The 16,938-nt window shown below is 44.8% G+C and overlaps 3 protein-coding genes across 3 annotated transcripts in view; 2 read left to right on the forward strand and 1 right to left on the reverse strand.

Moving 5' to 3' along the window:
- The window catches only part of UTP4 (UTP4 small subunit processome component), a 27,534-nt gene extending 22,094 nt beyond the window's left edge, over positions 1-5,440 (reverse strand). The window contains exons 1-5 of the mRNA XM_045533390.1: positions 5,331-5,440; positions 4,374-4,534; positions 2,733-2,924; positions 1,773-1,857; positions 229-318 (exon numbers count right to left, since the gene is read on the reverse strand). Coding sequence (XP_045389346.1) covers positions 229-318; positions 1,773-1,857; positions 2,733-2,924; positions 4,374-4,534; positions 5,331-5,385 — 583 coding nt within the window. The 5' untranslated portion in view covers positions 5,386-5,440. The remainder of the gene's footprint in view (positions 1-228; positions 319-1,772; positions 1,858-2,732; positions 2,925-4,373; positions 4,535-5,330) is intronic.
- On the forward strand, positions 5,418-14,208 carry CHTF8 (chromosome transmission fidelity factor 8). The gene is made up of 4 exons (XM_045533394.1): positions 5,418-5,519; positions 13,084-13,141; positions 13,404-13,521; positions 13,911-14,208. The coding sequence occupies exons 2-4, from the start codon at positions 13,119-13,121 to the stop codon at positions 14,133-14,135; spliced, it is 366 nt and encodes a 121-aa protein (XP_045389350.1). The 5' UTR covers positions 5,418-5,519; positions 13,084-13,118; the 3' UTR covers positions 14,136-14,208.
- Positions 14,132-16,615, forward strand: DERPC (DERPC proline and glycine rich nuclear protein). Its single transcript, XM_045533393.1, has one exon. It carries the CDS (start codon positions 14,132-14,134, stop codon positions 15,770-15,772), a length of 1,641 nt encoding a protein of 546 aa, XP_045389349.1. The 3' UTR covers positions 15,773-16,615.
- The last annotated feature ends 323 nt before the right edge of the window (positions 16,616-16,938 follow it).

Below are 16,938 nucleotides of genomic sequence, written 5' to 3' on the forward strand. Positions count from 1 at the left end.
TCATGAGGAAAAATACCACATCCCAGGGAAGAACCAAAATTCCCCTAAAAGCAGCAGTAGTAATCCAAGAAAGAAGTGAAATTCATCGCAGACATCTCAGAAGGTTAATGAGAGATTAGGCCCTACGGGTCACTGAGAGCAGGACAAGGGCTCAAGCTTTTGAAAACCCAGAAATGAGAATCTGACAAACAAGACCCATACCCCAAATAAACTGAGAAAAACAGTCACCTGATTTGACATCAAACACACTAATGTAGTCTATGGAGCCAGCTGCAATGTGGGTACCAGAGGGATGCCAGCTGAGACTCAGGATGCGACCTTGGGAGTTGTACAAGAAAGAAAGTGACATACACATAAATATACAGCAAAGGGTAACTGAGCCATCCTCCCACCAATTATCCACAGGGCCAGTGTTCTATAGTCTGGGCTCTCTCACCTACTGACTCCTGTGGTGCAATGTTTTTTAACAGATGATCAACTCTACCCTGAGATCCACAATGAAGCATTTGATATTTACTTTCATAACATACAAATATTTGAAGGGAATGTAAATAAATACAACCTTTTGAGGATGATCTGGTAGTAATCTAATCAAAGTTAAATGTCCATATATTTTGGCCCAGTAATTGCACTGGGAATTGATCAAAGAAAAATACTTGCATGAATGCCCAAAAATATGTATACACAAATATTCACTGCAGCACTGGTTATAGTAGTAAAATCAAAATTAATAGCAATAGGAATTAGAATAAGTAAATTATGGAACACCATAAAACGGAATGCCATGCAGACTGGCAATGACACAGAAAGGTGTCTGGAATGGATCAGGTAAAGAAACAAGCTGAAACACAAGGCACAGAATTCCTCTGTATTTGTTTACATGACTATACAAAAAAGCCTAGAAGATTAGTTTCAAAATGTTGCCTATGGAGTAGAAAGACATACTTATTTTCTATTTTCATCTCATTGGCTACATGTATGAAAATTTAAAAGTATCATTATCACCTTTGTCATTAAAAAAGAATATGCAAAAGATACTAAAAACAAACAAGAATCCAATTAGCAAGGTATAAATATTATTTGTGGACACAGGGAGCACACAGGACAGTTACTATTCTCTAGAAGTGAGGTCAGCAAACTATGGCCTACAGGCCAAATCAGGCCCACTACCTGTTTTTGTAAATAGTTTCACTGAAGCACAGCCATGTCCATTAGCTTAAGTATTGTCTATGGTTGCTTTTGCACTACAGTGACAGAACTGGCAGACTCTGTGGCCTGCAAAGCCTAAATTAGTTACTATCTGGTGCTTTACAGAAACAGTTTGCCAACCCCTGCTCCGGAGGGTCAGTGCCAATCCAGTTCAGGTGAAGCCCAGGTATGGACAATTGTTTACAAAACTCCCCCACTCAATCTGAACGCACCTGAAGGATTAAGAATCGTAGCTCCTAATGATGAAATTCTAGTTTCAAGACTTTATGTACACTTGTTAAAACTTCACAAAAATAACTGATAACAAATTGACTTCCACAGAACACTACCTTTCCTATTTTGGATTTTTGGTTTTCTGAATTATTACTTAACTAGGCAGTCACAACTATGCTACATAATGGGTAAAGCCTGGGCTAGGGATGGCTTCTAGCACATACCCTATACTCAGATAAAATTAGCATATAGTTAGAAATATTACCTGGACCCATGGGAAAAATCCCATTCCCAGTGGCACAGAAATATAACTTCTTATTAAATACTGCCCCACCAAAAACAACCCTTACTTTTCTGCCGATCAAAATTTCTTTCAAACTGGATTTTGTCTGGGGTGATTTGAAATAGCTTCACAGATCCATCTTCACAGCCAACCTATTAGTGAAAAAGAGGTAGAAAACAGAGAAGGTAAACAGTAAACACTTTATAAAACTAATAGGACTAAACATACACACACACAGACACACACACGCACGTGCACACACAAATACATTTCTCCCCTAAAGCTACCACTTGCCCTGAAAAGCAAAAATAGTTTGTGAGAGGGAAAAAAGTACTGATATCAACAGCCCTCGTCTTCATATCCTACCCAGAAAACAGGCTGATATTAGGAGTACCAATTAGTGGCCCAGTTCCTGCATATGACATGGAATAGAAGCAGGATTTCACAGCATACCTCTCCCGGATATGGCCTAAATAGAAGACCTATTAACCTTATAACCTAATTGGCGACATCTTAAGATTTATACAAATTAGTGCAAATTTAAAAACAATCATAGACACATCACAGAAAATTAAAACTCTGAAAGCACCCATTCTAATGGAAATTGTAGGGGGGAAAAGTACCAGCCTGTGCTCAAAACGTTTTTTGAGAAACACTCTGCTGAAACAGTTTTAATATACTACTGTGCATGATGAATCTACAGAAGAATTTCATATGCCATATTTCTGAAATGAAATTTATCACAGAACACAAAGAATATCAAAACAAAAAACAGTCTCTACAACTTCCAATTCCAAAGAACATAGTTTGGGCAATGCTGAACTGAACTAACCCTTTCATTTCTTATATGAATAAACAAAGCCCAAACTAGCAGCAAAAAGGATGTAAAAGGACAAGGGATTTTTAAATCCTCAGTATCAATTCCAATCTTGTAGTTGAGGTTGCTACATGCCATAACACAACTCTGTTCTCCTATGAACACAGGGAAGGAAATCTCGGTATGAATTACCAATAGTTGATTACTGACCAAAAGTTGAGAACCACTGGGGCTGGCAGTCATGCTCCAAATAGGTCCTCCAAAGGCATCCACGGCATACTTGACATTTAGCGCCTGTAAGTCATACTCGATAATCTCTCCATTGAGCCCAGCACTGAAGAGTCGCTGTCCTGCTGCCCAACACAAAGCTTCTGTAGCCCGAGATTCATGACCTGGGAAAAACTATAGAAACACCACAACTTCTCAACCTACCATGAATTCATCAGCTGCCAGTACTGAGGCGTCACATGAACACAGTGAAAATTACTTCCCCATAAGTAACTAGCGTAGGATTTGGGGCTATCAGAACATCACATCTACTGATACTTCCTTTTTATTCAGGTTCAAATTTTAGTTACATTTATACAGTTTTTTTGTTTTGTTTTGTTTTTTTAAGGCACGGGGTCTTGCTTTGTTGCCCAGGCTGAAGTGCAGTGGCATGACCACAGCTCACTGTAGCCTCGAACTCCTGGGCTCAAGGGATCCTCCCACTTCAGCCTCCCATGTAGCTGGGACTACAGGCATGCGACATCATGCCCGGCTAATTTTTTTCTATATATTTTTAGTCGTCCAGCTGATTTCTTTCTATTTTTTTAGTAGAGACGTGGGTCTCACTCTTGCTCAGGGTCTCGACCTCCTGAGCTCAAACAATCCACTTGCCTCAGCCTCCCAGAGTGCTAGGATTACAGGCGTGAGCCACTGCGCCCGGCCCATGTGCTTAGCTTTATCATAAAATTTATTATACTGGCTTGAAACTGTATACTTATCTTTCTGCCACTGGTCTTTGAGTTCGGTGAAGGTAGGGCCTCTGACATTTGTTTTAATGCCTAGTATTTGTCACTTATTCATTTAGAAACATTGACAGAATGCCTAAATTCTAGATACCAGGCTGCAAGGCACTAAATTCACTCATTTATCCATCTATACACTTATATCACACTGCCTAGGATGTATCAGGCATTCAATAATCGTGAATTGAATTAGATGGTGCACCTGAAGAAAATCAGTAATCAGTGGCGAGGATAGAAGGTGGGGGGAGTGCTGCCTAAGAGCCCTCTGTGTACACGGAAAGGATATTTTACCAAATTTAAAAATCTCTTTTCCTCCCAAATATAGGCACGTAGGCCTACGTTCCCTCAGACAGATGCACTTAGGAATCCATCCTCCTGCCACATCACCAAAAAGTTTCTGATATTAAAATGTGTCATCATTTTTTCTGAAGTGACAATGAAATGGATACTGATAATCCCTACAAGAAATGCCACCTTATCAAAGCTACAAAGGTGTTGAGACTGATAATATGTATAGCAAATGGTCCTGCTAATTTCCCTTCTTGTTGTGACCGAATGATCCAGCAAACCTCAGTTTCCAAATGACTGGCAATGAGATGCCACAATTCCTATGTAGGATCCTTCTAACCAACATTACACAGATCAAAACTCTGAGCTTCTCTCATCAGTCAGACGAGTGATCTCATATATGCTACAGAAGTTTGGCAGTACCAAACAACTCCATAGAGGATGGGGAGTCATTTCATCACTTTGAATACAAAAGACATAGAAGTTGTTGCAGAATTGAACTTAAGAAGAAATTAACATCAGAAACAGCACAACAGGCTCCCAAAAGACTTACTTTTTCCTGAAAGTAGTTTGCTGACAAGTTATAAATTTCCACAGTCCCATCTGTTCGTGAAACAGCCAATCTGTTTGCCTGGTTATTGTAAGCCACACAGCGGATCCCTGATGGAACGTAATTAAAGAAACGTACTCGGTGGACCTTAAATTCTCCCATTCCTAGGGGAAAAGAAGAGTTTTACCGTTAAACGTCAGAAGTATATCACATGCAGTATTCATTTCCTCATTATCACTGCTCTGGATGGAAGGCTCCAACTATTAACGCACTGAAGTCCACTTCTAAATATCTAACTAATGATACACCATACAAAAATCTATCAATTTCCAGAAGCTCAGGAGGGTTTGAACAGCAAGGAGGCTTCAGTAAAAAATCAAAAAGCGTCCTTCTCCGTAGCTCAAGAATTCCAATCGCAGGGGGCCTAGGAATCTGCATTTTAGCAAGCACCTCTTCCCTGCTCTACTGCATGCTAAGTTTGCAAATCACAGACCTAAACTACGGTTGTGACGGTGGGGCTGATGGGGCAGGCAGAACCGAACTCCTCAGAGGAGGAAGCAACAGGGCTTGGTGGCTTACTCTGGCTGCCTGGTCTGCCGTCTGTCACCTACCCTACCGCCCTCCTCCCCACCCGTCAACACATGCTGAGCGAGGGTAGAGACCAGGTCAGGCTCAAACCCCCCCCCCACTCATTCACCTTCAAGGTTAGGAAACTGCGGGCGTTCGGCCTGACCCGGGCCGGCGCGGCCCCACTAAGAGGGCATACTGCAGCGCGCGCGAGGTCTATGCCACCCCTTCCCTCTCCCGGGGTCTAAGGACTCCCCCACCTGGCCTCGGGACAAGGGGAAGGACGAGCTCCGCGGGTCGCCGACTTTGAGCGGTCCGCACACCTTAGGACACCCCTCCCTCACACGCGCTTCCCACGCCCCTTCCCCGATTCACCCGCCGCCCCACACTCACCTCCCCAGACGCCAGCCTCTCTCCGCCCCGGCCACACGTGCGCGCGCGCTCTCATGCTCTGCCCCGGAAGTGCTCCTGGCGCACGGCCGGAAGTGCGCAGGCAGTGCTCGCGGCGGCGGCGACGGCGGCGGGAGGTTCGGTTGTCGCCCGTTGGCCGCGCGGCGCCGCGTTCGGCGGCCGCCATTGCAGGTCAGGCCGCGGGCGGGGGGCACGGGAGGCCGCGGGGAGCGAGGGGCGAGCAGAGGATGGGGGCGAGGGCGCGAGGGAGCGGGAAGCTAGGGAGCTGGGGCCGGGCGGGGCGCGCGGCTCGCGGAGAAGAATGGCGAGCGAGGGGCGGGGAGCGGCGGGGCGGGGGAGGGGCGGCCGGGAAGGGGGAAGGGGGAAGGAGGCGGAGAGGGCGGCGCAGAGGTGGGGGCGAACCCAGTGGGGGCCCCCGGCGTGGGAGGGCTGGGAATTGTGGGGGAAGGGAGCGGTGTGGAGACGGAAGGCGGAGGGAAGGAAGGGAGCGAGCGGGGCGGAGTGGGAGAAGGGCGGAAAGGGTGGCCGAGCTCGGGCGGAGGACGGAGAAGGGGGCGGCGCGGGCCGAAACCTCGAGGTACGTGTGGGAAGGGGCTCTTCCCCGGGTTCGGAGGGAGCCCGGCCCGCCAGGGTTGCGGGAGCCCAGTAGAACTGGAACCAACGAAGTAGCAGGAATAGCAGAAGAGGACTTTGGTGGGGGTGAGGGCGGGACTAACGTGGTTTGTTCCAGAGAACGTTTTAAATCAAGGGGGGAAGGTTTCTGGGAGAGGTAATTTGGAGGGTGATTAGACATGCCAGGTTCTTTTGTGGGTGAAGCCGAGAGTGAGTAGGGTGGGGTCCTGCAGGAGCGAAGTACTTAGGAACCGGGAACAATTTGGAGAATGAGGGTGGTAGGGAAAGGACGTTTAATCTTTGGGAGGAGGGTGAATGGTTTGGAAAGATCACTTCGGTGGGGGGTGTGGAGGAAGGTAGTTTAAAGGATAGTTTCCTTGGGAGATAGGAGGCGGGGTTAAACAGCTTGTAATCTGGAGGGGGTTGGAGAAGAAGGGGGTAAGAGGATGGAGAAGTCCCAGAAAGTGGGCGGAACTAGAAATAGGAAGTGGCTCTAGCTGAAAGGGTGGGAGGGGGCCAAGGGAGAGGGTGGAGAAGATGGGGGCGGGTGGGAGGAGAATTCCTCGTAGAGGGAGACCCCAAGTTGGGCTAGAAAGGAAGTGGGTTTGGGGAAGATAGAGGGCCATAGCAACGAGAGGAGGAAAGGTTTAGATGGGGCTGCAGAGTAGCAGAAGATGGAGAAAACTGCAGTAATTCAGATCGACTGAAGCCATCTTTTCCACCCATTGTCTACAAATACCAGTAATTGATTCCCTCCGACTTGGGAATCCTAAAATGTGATGGGAAGTACCACGTGTATGCATAGCATCTACATACGTTTTTGAACACACTTCACTAATGAAAAGTTTGGAAGCATTCAGTTCACTGACTCCATAAGCCCCTTTTTGGAGGGGAGCAAGGTTCTCATTTAGAAACAGGATTTTAGACTTAGTGACATAAGACTGTCAAGAGACAAGATCCCCTTTGAAACTAAGACCATCCCTTTCAGTCACAAAACCACAACACTGCAAATAAAAATAATTTGTATTCAGTTGCATATAAAATGTTCTGAGTTGTTTATTTGGTGGAAAGGCACACAGAGAAATAGTCATCATATTTAGAGAAATGACCTTCCAGAACTTAATCCCTGAAGCAGTTTGGTGAACCATGACTGTCATGTTTGAATTCTTCTCCCATTATGTAAACTTGATTTTATTCTGATGACTTGCTGCTTTAGTAGGATGTTTTTGTCCACTATAAGCATTAAAATAATAGTGTAGTATTGAGACATTCCGTTGGAGGTATACTAAGAAAATGCCACGTTCCTCTGGGCAATCAATAGCTTGACCCTGAAGTCTTACCATGTGTCAAATACTGTGCTAAAAGCTTTACATTCATTACTTCATTTTAGAACAACCTTTTGAGATAGGTGTTTTTATGCCTAACTTATCTGTAGGAAAACAAACTTACGAGGTTAAACTACCCACTGTCACACATAGCATAGGTGGGAGAATCACACGGTCCAGGTCTGACGTGAGTGCTTCACTGCATCCCTAAACAAAATATAGACCCTGGCACAAAACAAAAGCTCAATAAATGCCAACTGTTGGCCTAGAATCTTGTGGATGTATTTTGTGTCATGTATTTAATTTTTAAAAATAAAAAATAATTCTTAAACTTTAACATGGTTAATTGTTAAGTGATTTCACCCCAATATAAAAAATAATGAATTTTTTACATTAGGGATTGGTCAATTAAAGCCTTGATTTCTTTAAAGAAAAAAGAAAATAACAAAATGCAAGGAAAGGTTTTAATGAAAACAATTTGTGAAACATTGTTTAGCTTTATTGAAGTTTCATTTTTTTGTAGTGAGGTTAAAGCATTGAGTCAAAAGCTCTTTGTTTTGTTACAAGCTATATGTTCTGTTTAACTGGATATGTATCACACTTCCGGCACTTTTTTTTTTTGTTTGAAGACTGTTACCATTATGAGGATCATTGCTCACTCTGTTCTCCATAAGAGATTAGTAATCTTTTAGCAACTTAATTTTTAATAATTCAGAGACCATAGGATAAGATACTTAAATTTTGTTGAAGATTAAAATGAACCTATGACAAAGAATGTCGTGTATTCGAATAGCTTATTTTTTCTTACACCTAAGGAGCAGAGGTTTAGGGTAAAGTGAATCCTGGAGGTGGCTTTGAGTAGATTTCTAAAAGTTTTTAAAAACCTTAGTATCATCAATTGGATATGATACAAAGTAAGCTTATTTGTTTTTAACTGCCTACCACACACGTGATAGCTACCTTGGTGGCATAAAATCTTAATAGATTACTTATGTGCCATATTATAAGAGATAATGTGAGAATGAGGCAGAGCACAGGGAAGTTCTCATACTGAAATGCTCTGTGACTGGGGGCTGTGTAAGAGAACTGCAAGAGGGGCCATATAGTGGAAGGGTTAGGGTTCACATCCCAGCTCTACCACTTAACTAGTTGTGTGACCAGTTACTTAACGTTTAACCTCTAAGCCTGTTTCCTCACCTGTGAAATGCGAGTGAGAAGACCATGCCTACATACATCATAGGGTGGTTGTCAGGATATAGTGAGAGAATGCAGATAAGTATTCAGAAGAGGTTAGCCCTGAGAAATGAAGCTTTTTGTATTGTAAAGTTAAGGCTCCCTGGACTTGTCTTAAGAAATCAAGTGGTGCTTTGATTTGTCAGGTTTTTTGTAATGATTGTAACAGTTATTAACTTCAAAGTAGAGAGAAGCCAAATGACAGTTAAAGTATATCCCCAGTTGGTCCGATTCCAGCCAAAGCTTTTTGGGTTTTGTTATGGTTCCCCTTATGGGTCTGGATTGGTTCTTTGAACACTGGTTCCTTTGCTGCTCTGTGATTTGTTCAGGGGCCTTGAAATCATCTATACCACTGTCTTGAGAAGCAACTGTCTTGACTTAACTTGGGTCCCCCAAACCAATCCCAGGGCTTAAGACTAGGGATGATCTGTGTAAGCCCCTATAAGTAACATTTCTGGAAAATTACAAGCCAAAAAAAGAAAGCCTTTTTTTTTTTTTTTTTTTTTTCTGAAAAATGGGAGTTAAAAATGTATGAAGTACTTAAAAAAAAAAGTTTACAGATTTCAAGTCATTTGATTAATTATATAATGTAAAATTGTTTAGTACATTTACCTGTGTAAAGGCCCAGAAAGATGGAACTTTTCTTCCCCCTTACGAGATTAGGGACAGGGGACATAATAATTTATTGCAGGGGAAAGAAGTTTGGTTTTCTTACCCCTTCCCATCTCTCCAAGGATACATACTAGTTGTGGCCTATGAGACTGGTACCACTCTGAAATATAACGAATTTAACGTTTTTGAAAGCTACATCACAGAAAGTTCTCTCTCGCTTTATAGTTATATTGTCAACCTGGTATTATTGTTCCTAACTAAAGACATGTTAGTCCCAGCCAAATCTGGGATTGAACTTGGCTCTTAAGAGAGTTGCTAGGAGAGCTCTTCCACTGACTTCCTTTTGGTTTCGTGATTTGATGTATAGTGTATTTATCAAACTGCCTTTAAATGTTGCTCTTGATAGAGCTGCAGTTTGTTTCTAAAGCCAATGTTAGAACAAACAACTAGAAATTGCTTTAGCCGTCTTATAGTGTTGTTGGAATGAGTTGAAACTGAAGACTTAGAAATCTTTTTCTTATACAGAGGATTTTCATTGTAATGTTATTATATTTTTTATGACTTGCGTTGTGCTTCTTCCCCACTTCTATGTTTTTCTGCTCTTTCTGCTTACTCTCAAGGGGATGGGGACAGATTGGGCTGCATGTTTTCATATGCTTTCTAGTCAACTCCACATCAGTGGAAATACACATTCCCTGCAGCCTCCATCAGGTGTGTCCTCTGTGAAGCACCCAGGTGTCCCTACCTACCCTGGCCCTAAGAACAGTTGTTTAGAGTAGAAATCTCAAGGAACAAGAAAAGGAATAATAGAATTCAGGTATTATAGGGCATTTTAAAGTGCTAACGTAGAATTTTTTTTATTTTAAGACAGAGTCTTGCTCTGTTGCCCAGGATAGAGTGCAGTGGCATGATCATAGCGCACTGTAACCTTGATCTGGGCTCAAGTGATAGTCCTGCCTTAGCCTCCTCCCAAGTAGCTGTGACTACAGGTGTGCACCACCACACCTGGCTAATTTTTCTTATTTTTTTGTAGAGATAGGTCTTGCTATGTTATCCAGGCTGGTCTTAAACTCCTGGAATCAGCCCATCCTCCCACCTCAGCCTCCCAAAGTGCTGGAATTACAGGCATGAGCCACCATGCCTGGGCTAAAGTAGAATTTTTAAATTCACCAAAGGGATGCCCTTCTTACTTACTAACCGGTAAATACACCCTCATGTACATAAATTACATAAATGTAGCTAGAGCAGACCATCTAGGGGTGGGGAACCTGCGGTCTTAAGGCCACATGGGGTCTTCTAGGTCCTTAAGTGCGGCCTTTTGACTGAATCCAAATTTTACAGAACAAATCCTTTTATTAAAAGGGATGCCGAAGAGAAAGATGAAGCTTTTCTTGCCTCCTCCAGTGCTTAAAAAAGAACAATCTTGAAATCAGAAGGCCGCAGGTTCCCCACCCCACTGGGTTTGAACTTCATTTGTATATAGGTTTGCAGCATCCCAAAAGGTCTAGCACAAGACAAGCTTTTACCAGCCTGACAGGTGTAGAGCAGGATGGCGAGGCTGTAGGCCACAGAATTATTTTCAGGAGCATGCCTAGATGTCTGCCAGTATCAATAGGCGGGCAGGGTTTCCTGCATCCATGTGTAAAGGTGTGTGTGGTCATTGAAGCTAGTGATTGGTGTGCAAGTGTAGCTACTTTGTCCTAGTAACCAAATATCTGTTTTCCTTTGCCCATGACATAGGCTACTGTTCTGAATTCCTGTTCTAGCAGGAGACTGTCCAAGAAAAGAGGAATACACTGGAAATATTTCTGCATCCTTTTTTCCTAATGGTCCACACACATATCCATTTCAAGCATGTGGTCAGAAAGGCTTAAAGATTGATTTTGGTTGTCAGGAAATAGGCTCTATCTCCTTCTCTGTCCTTATCTTCCTAAAACATACTGCATACCTATGTGAACACCTTATTGCCTTTATAAAGCCACCTGTATTTTACTATGACTTATAGTCATCCAGGAAAATAAACTACATCATCAGTCATCATCAAAAGCTTATTTGCAAGAACTACTTCTCAATCTCTGCAGTACTGAGTTGTTTTAGATTCACGGCTAAAATACACCTCCCATTCTTTAAATTACAGTCAAAATTATGGTGTTGAAATACTGATTTGCTTATCCCACCCTGTAAAAAATTAGCTCTTCATCTCAATAGAACTTAGAGTCTTTAAAGCAATTTTGCATATGTTACATTTGGTCTCCACAATAGTTTACTAAGTCATAGTCTTGGTCTCAGCCCCATAGTCATTAAGTGACTTGTGTGTGAAACACACCTTAAGAGTACACACTTATAGGCAGGAACCTGAATTTAGGCCTTCTGATTTTAAATTATCCTTTCTTCTTCAAGAAACCTTAGAAGGATTTTAAAAGTGCTTTTGGTTCTGTTAATGGTAGTGGTGGGGCCTCTCTATCTATTTGAAGATCTTTGCCCTCTGAACTAGTATATTACCCCTTCTCTGGTGGTACCACAACCTTTGCTGCTCCAGAAAGTCTGGCTTATTCCGGGCTACTTGATTTCCTGTTGCCCTTCTACTCTTGCGTGTACTCAGTGCCTGCCTCATGCCTTGATTCCTTTTTATTCACCTTGGCACTTGGTTTTCTTCTTTGGGAAGGCGGAATTGGGTACTGATTGTGAATGTACATAAAGTCAGGTTGCCTATGTCCCTGTCCTGGCTCTACCACATACTAGCTGTGTGTGTACCACATACAAGCAAGTGACTTAATCTGTGCGTACCTCAGTAACCTCATCTGTGAAATGGGGATAAGTACCTTATCATAGAGTTGTCATGACAGAGCAGTGAGATGCCACCAATACCTCACAGTATCCACGCCATAGTAAAAATTCAAAACATGTTAGCTGCTACTTACATTTGAATTTGAAGTCCAGTTAAGTTGACCAGTCAACATGACGTTCCCAAAGTGTGTTTGGTGCTCTAGGAGTAGAGGTTCTGCCATACCATAAGGCTGCTGGCACTGTACTTCTCCCTGGAGATCTAAGACTAACATACCAATAAAGAAACCTGTTTAATATTTTAATCAGGTGTTTGCTAAGCTTGAGCACAATTATACTTTCCATACTATACAGTTGGTAAACACTGGACTAATAACCTTCCACTAAACTCCATGTATACATTGGAAAGACTTAGCCAGAAATTATAGTTTGGTCTGCCATCCCCTAAACTCCCCTGAATCTATGCTTCCCAGGAAGACACAAGTATAAGGGAGCCAGTTGTCTTCAGGCAAAAATGTCCCACTCTAGTCCCTTCTTGTAAAGTACTCCAAACTTGCCACCAGGTGGTGCTGTTGTACCAAACGAAAGTACTTGAAGTGTTGGGGTATCATTGAAGTAAAAGATCATCAGAACTTTTAATGAGAGTCACATCAAAAGTCAGCTTGCCATTTGCTGAAGTTGTCTGAAGGACTTCTGTAGTTCACTTGGCCTTTTTTTAGGTTAAAGGGAGGCCCTTTGAACCAAGAGATAGATACAAGATAACCAAAGTGGTGGACTTGAAGTCATGAACAAAGAAAAAAGTAAAATCTAAAAGAATTCCTTAGTTTTTTAGTCATATGCAGAACAGAAAATGGGATATCCTTGAGAAAGGCAAGTTAAAGAGTATGCTCTCTGCAGTGTGAGTCTTGGGTTCACATCCTCTTTGACTTAGTAGCTATGTGACTTTGGACAATAATGACACCTGTTACTTTTCTATGCTACAGTTGATCTTAAGCAACTAAGATGATCTTAAGAAACCTTAACCATATAACATCTGTAAAAGAAAACTTCCACCATATGGTGGTGTTAGGGGAATAAAGCACTGAGAAAAGTAGTTAGCACCCAGGAAGTGGTAAATATTAGTTGTCATTATGATTATCCTAAATCGTGTTTTTCTTTTTTCTCTACAGCTTATTTTCAGTTGCTTTTTAAAGACAGAAAGCTCATGGTGCAAATTGTTATTTCTAGGTGAGTACATTTTGAGATTTTTTTAATTTAATGTGAAATAATTAGGGGTATAGGTTTGACATTTTCTTGGAAGCATCAGGGTCCTCAGGTGCATCTTGCACAAATCCTTGCATTTTGATCTCTAGTTCAGTGCCTAGCACTGCCCAGTTTTCCAAGAACTTACATTCAACACAAAGTTCCTTTGGGCCTTGAATGGTGGTGTAGGACACTACTCATCCTTCACCCCTCAAAAATATTGTAACCACCAGCCCTTTGCTTGCAGTGCGGGGGCTGGAGGCCTGGCAGAATGGGTGCTGATGGAGCTACAGGGGGAGATCGAGGCTCGCTACAGCACCGGATTAGCTGGAAACCTCCTGGGAGACCTACATTACACCACTGAGGTGAGGGGGCTTTTCTTTCCCTGCCTAATGCCTCAGAAAAGCAAGCTACACCAAGGTGGTGCTCCCAGGACCCAGAGTGAGGACTGCCCTCAGGTTTGTTATTCAAGGTCTAGCTAATCTGCGAAGCTATCTGCTTGTTCTCCCCCACCTCTGCAATAATAGGGAAATTGAGCTTTGAGAAATCTGGAAAGGTCACATTTCTGAAAGTGGAAATTCTCTTACATGGGGCTAGAAAGAGTAAAAAGGACACATGGGTGGGTTGTCCAGTGTGGCTGCTCAGAAAGGTTAGAGCCAGACCAGGGAGTGGAGGTGCCAGCCAGCTTTATAAGGCACGTGAGTGTTACGGCCTTGCCCTGAACCTCAGGCATCTCGTTCTTGTTCTGCCAAAGGGAATCCCTGTGCTGATCGTGGGGCATCATATCCTGTATGGGAAAATCATCCACCTGGAGAAACCTTTTGCAGTTCTTGTCAAACACACTCCTGGGGAGCAGGACTGTGATGAGCTTGGCCGAGAGACTGGCACCCGGTACCTGGTGACAGCACTCATCAAAAACAAGATCCTTTTCAAAACCCGCCCCAAGCCCATTATCACCAACGTCCCCAAGAAAGTATGAAAGAACCCCGGATTTTCCCTAGAGAGCGGCCTACTCCTTGGACTCGTGCTCCACTGCCACCTCGAGGACGGCTCGACGGTTCCCTGGGACCACAGGGGGGTCCTGTTCTGAACACAGGCCACCCACTGGGTGTGAACTCGGATCCCTTTCTCATGGCAGCCGGTTCTCTTGGTGGAAATCTGGCCCCATTTCCAAGGAACCCATCTCCTTTTCCAACGTCATCAGGCTCATTGGCTTCAAATCCAGCACCTTTCCCTGCTGGTGCTCGTGACCCAGGCATGGCTTCTTTTCCAAGGGGGATGAATCCCTCTGGCACAGGTGCAGTTTCTTTCTCAAGGCCAGGTGGCCTTTTGGGCCCAGGCCCAGGCACAGGCCCAGGCCCAGCTCTAAACCCTAGAACGGGGGCTCTTCCAGGTCCAGGGCCTCTGTCTAACCCCAGGTTAGGAGGTCTCCCAGGCCCAGGCCCAGGTCCTATGCCCAATCCACGGGCAGGTGGTCTCCTGGGAGCAGGTCCTGACCCCAGAAGTGGTGGCCCTATGGGCCCTGGATCTGGACCCAACCTGAGAACAGGTGTCCTACTGACCTCTGGGAATGGTCCTCCCAATCCTAGGCCAGTTGGCCTGGGCCCCGGACCAAGTCCCAATATGAGATCAGGCTTTTTAGGTACAAACCCTGCCCCCAGGTCAGGTATGTTTCCAGGCCCAGGCCTTGGGCCCAACCCAAGGGCGGGTGGCCTAGGTCCAGGTCTTGGGCCCAACCCAAGGGCAGGTGGCCTGGGCCCAGGCCCTAATCTGGATGCCAGAGCAGGTGGCCTCTTGGGTACAGGATCTGGTCTTAATTTAAGAATGGCTGGACCTCAAGGCCTAGATCTTGCCCCCATTCTAAGAGCAGCAGGTCTTTTAGGAGCAAATTCAGCTTCTTTCTCACAGGCTTCTGGAAACATGGGCACAAACCCATCTTCCATGGCAAGAGTACCTGGTCCCATGGGCCCAAACTCGGGTCCAGGCTCTCGGGGAATCAGCCTTCCAGGGCCAAATTCCTCTCCCATGTCAAGGGCCCCTGGCCCTATAGGCCCTAATTCAGGTCATTTCTCAAGGCCACCTGGCCCCATGGGGGTAAATGCCAATCCCTTTCCGAGGGGTGTAGGTTCTGGGGGACTGAACCCAACTGCCTTCTCTCAGTCTTCTGGCACGTTGACATCAAACCCAGCTACCTTCCAAAGGTCTGCTAGCCTCCAGGGCTCAAGTCCAGCAGTTTTCCCCAGAGCCTCTGGGCCACTAGGCCCCAACCCAACTAACTTCCCAAGGGCCACTGGCTTGCAGGGTCCAAGTCCAGCTACTTTCCCAAGGTCTACTGGCCCATTAGGCCCTGGTCAAGTTGCTTTCCCTAGGTCAGCTGGTGGGCACCTGGGCTCTTCTCCAGCGGGCCCTGTGGGTATCAACTCGGCTCCTTTTGCACGGCCGACTGGGACCCTGGGTCTCAACCCATCTTCCTTTCCAAGGATGAATGGCCCTGCAGGCAAGAGTTTGGTCCCATTTCCTAGAGTGGGGAGCCTCCCTGGCACAAATCCAGCTGCTTTCCCCAGACCGGGAGGTCCAATGGCTCCAATGTACCCAAATGGAATGTTACCCCCTTAAACACTGTTTTCCCTCCAGGACCACCTTGGTTTCCAGGCACTGTGGTTCTGGGCAGGGGCTGTCTGTTAGATAAAAGGGTAGATACGGAGCTACAGTCTGAACAACATACCTGGGGCTCAAGTTCAAATGAGCCATCTTTTTCCTCGGCTTTTTTCTTGACTGAAGGTGAAATGTTATTTGTGGGACGTGGACTGCGGCAGGTGGGAATAATCCTAGCCTTGAGAGAAAGGATCTCCAGCCTTCCAGAATGAAGCCTGCTGTGCTTTTGTCCCACAGCTTTCTGCCCCTTGTTTCTTACTAGTTTCTTGAATTGTTCTTGTGGACTTTTCCTCAGGGATACATGGGCCTGCAGGTCCCAGTTCATATGTAGTCCCCTGCTCGGCACTGGAGAATCAGCTCACTGCTCTCTAGAAATGTTGCATTGGTGAACGGACCATGCTTCGGTAGCTCTGACCTGGGCAGCTTGGACCTGGTCATCCTCTACTGCCATACCTTTCCCTGGGGGCTACACACAGAGCAGGGAGGTGGACAACCACTTTAAAGACCCACCAGATGCAGTTTCTGCTTGACTGACTGGGCCTGCAGCTCCCTTCTCCTGGGACTCAAGAGACAGGCAGATTTAAGGCTCCTCTACTCATCCAACTCCCTCTCCACTGGTACTCCCAATCAAAGAACCTCAAAATTTAAACTGATGTGGATGGGAATACGGGAATTGGGGTGGGGGTGGGGGATGAAGGGAAGAAATCACTGTGCTTCGTTCAGCCTGACATAAAAGGATGATTGGTGGTTTTTCCTGCATTGTATCTTTTCTTACTGTTTCTTTAATAAACGGGATGAGAGGGCTGCTGATGTCACTCCAATTTGTTACCTGTTCTGTAGGGAAGGAAGCTTACTCCGCTTTTCATTGTTTCAGCTTGGCCACAGTCTTACGTTACCTGCCAGTTCAAATGCTTTTACTCCAGGAGGAAGCAAGCTTTGGTTTTTAGCCTTAGCAAGGGTGCTTTCATCTGCCAGTTATTTCACCAAAGACTCTGCCTGTATAATAAAAGTTAAACCACCATGAGTATGCAGGTATTGGGGTGGGCCTACTGTATCCCCCAGTCCAGAGGCAGCTGTGACAACTTTTTCTACTCTTGAGTCCCATTGACAAGATTGTTTGTACCTTA

This window comes from Lemur catta, chromosome 20 (assembly GCF_020740605.2).
Source record: "Lemur catta isolate mLemCat1 chromosome 20, mLemCat1.pri, whole genome shotgun sequence".
Classification (NCBI taxonomy): domain Eukaryota; kingdom Metazoa; phylum Chordata; class Mammalia; order Primates; family Lemuridae; genus Lemur; species Lemur catta.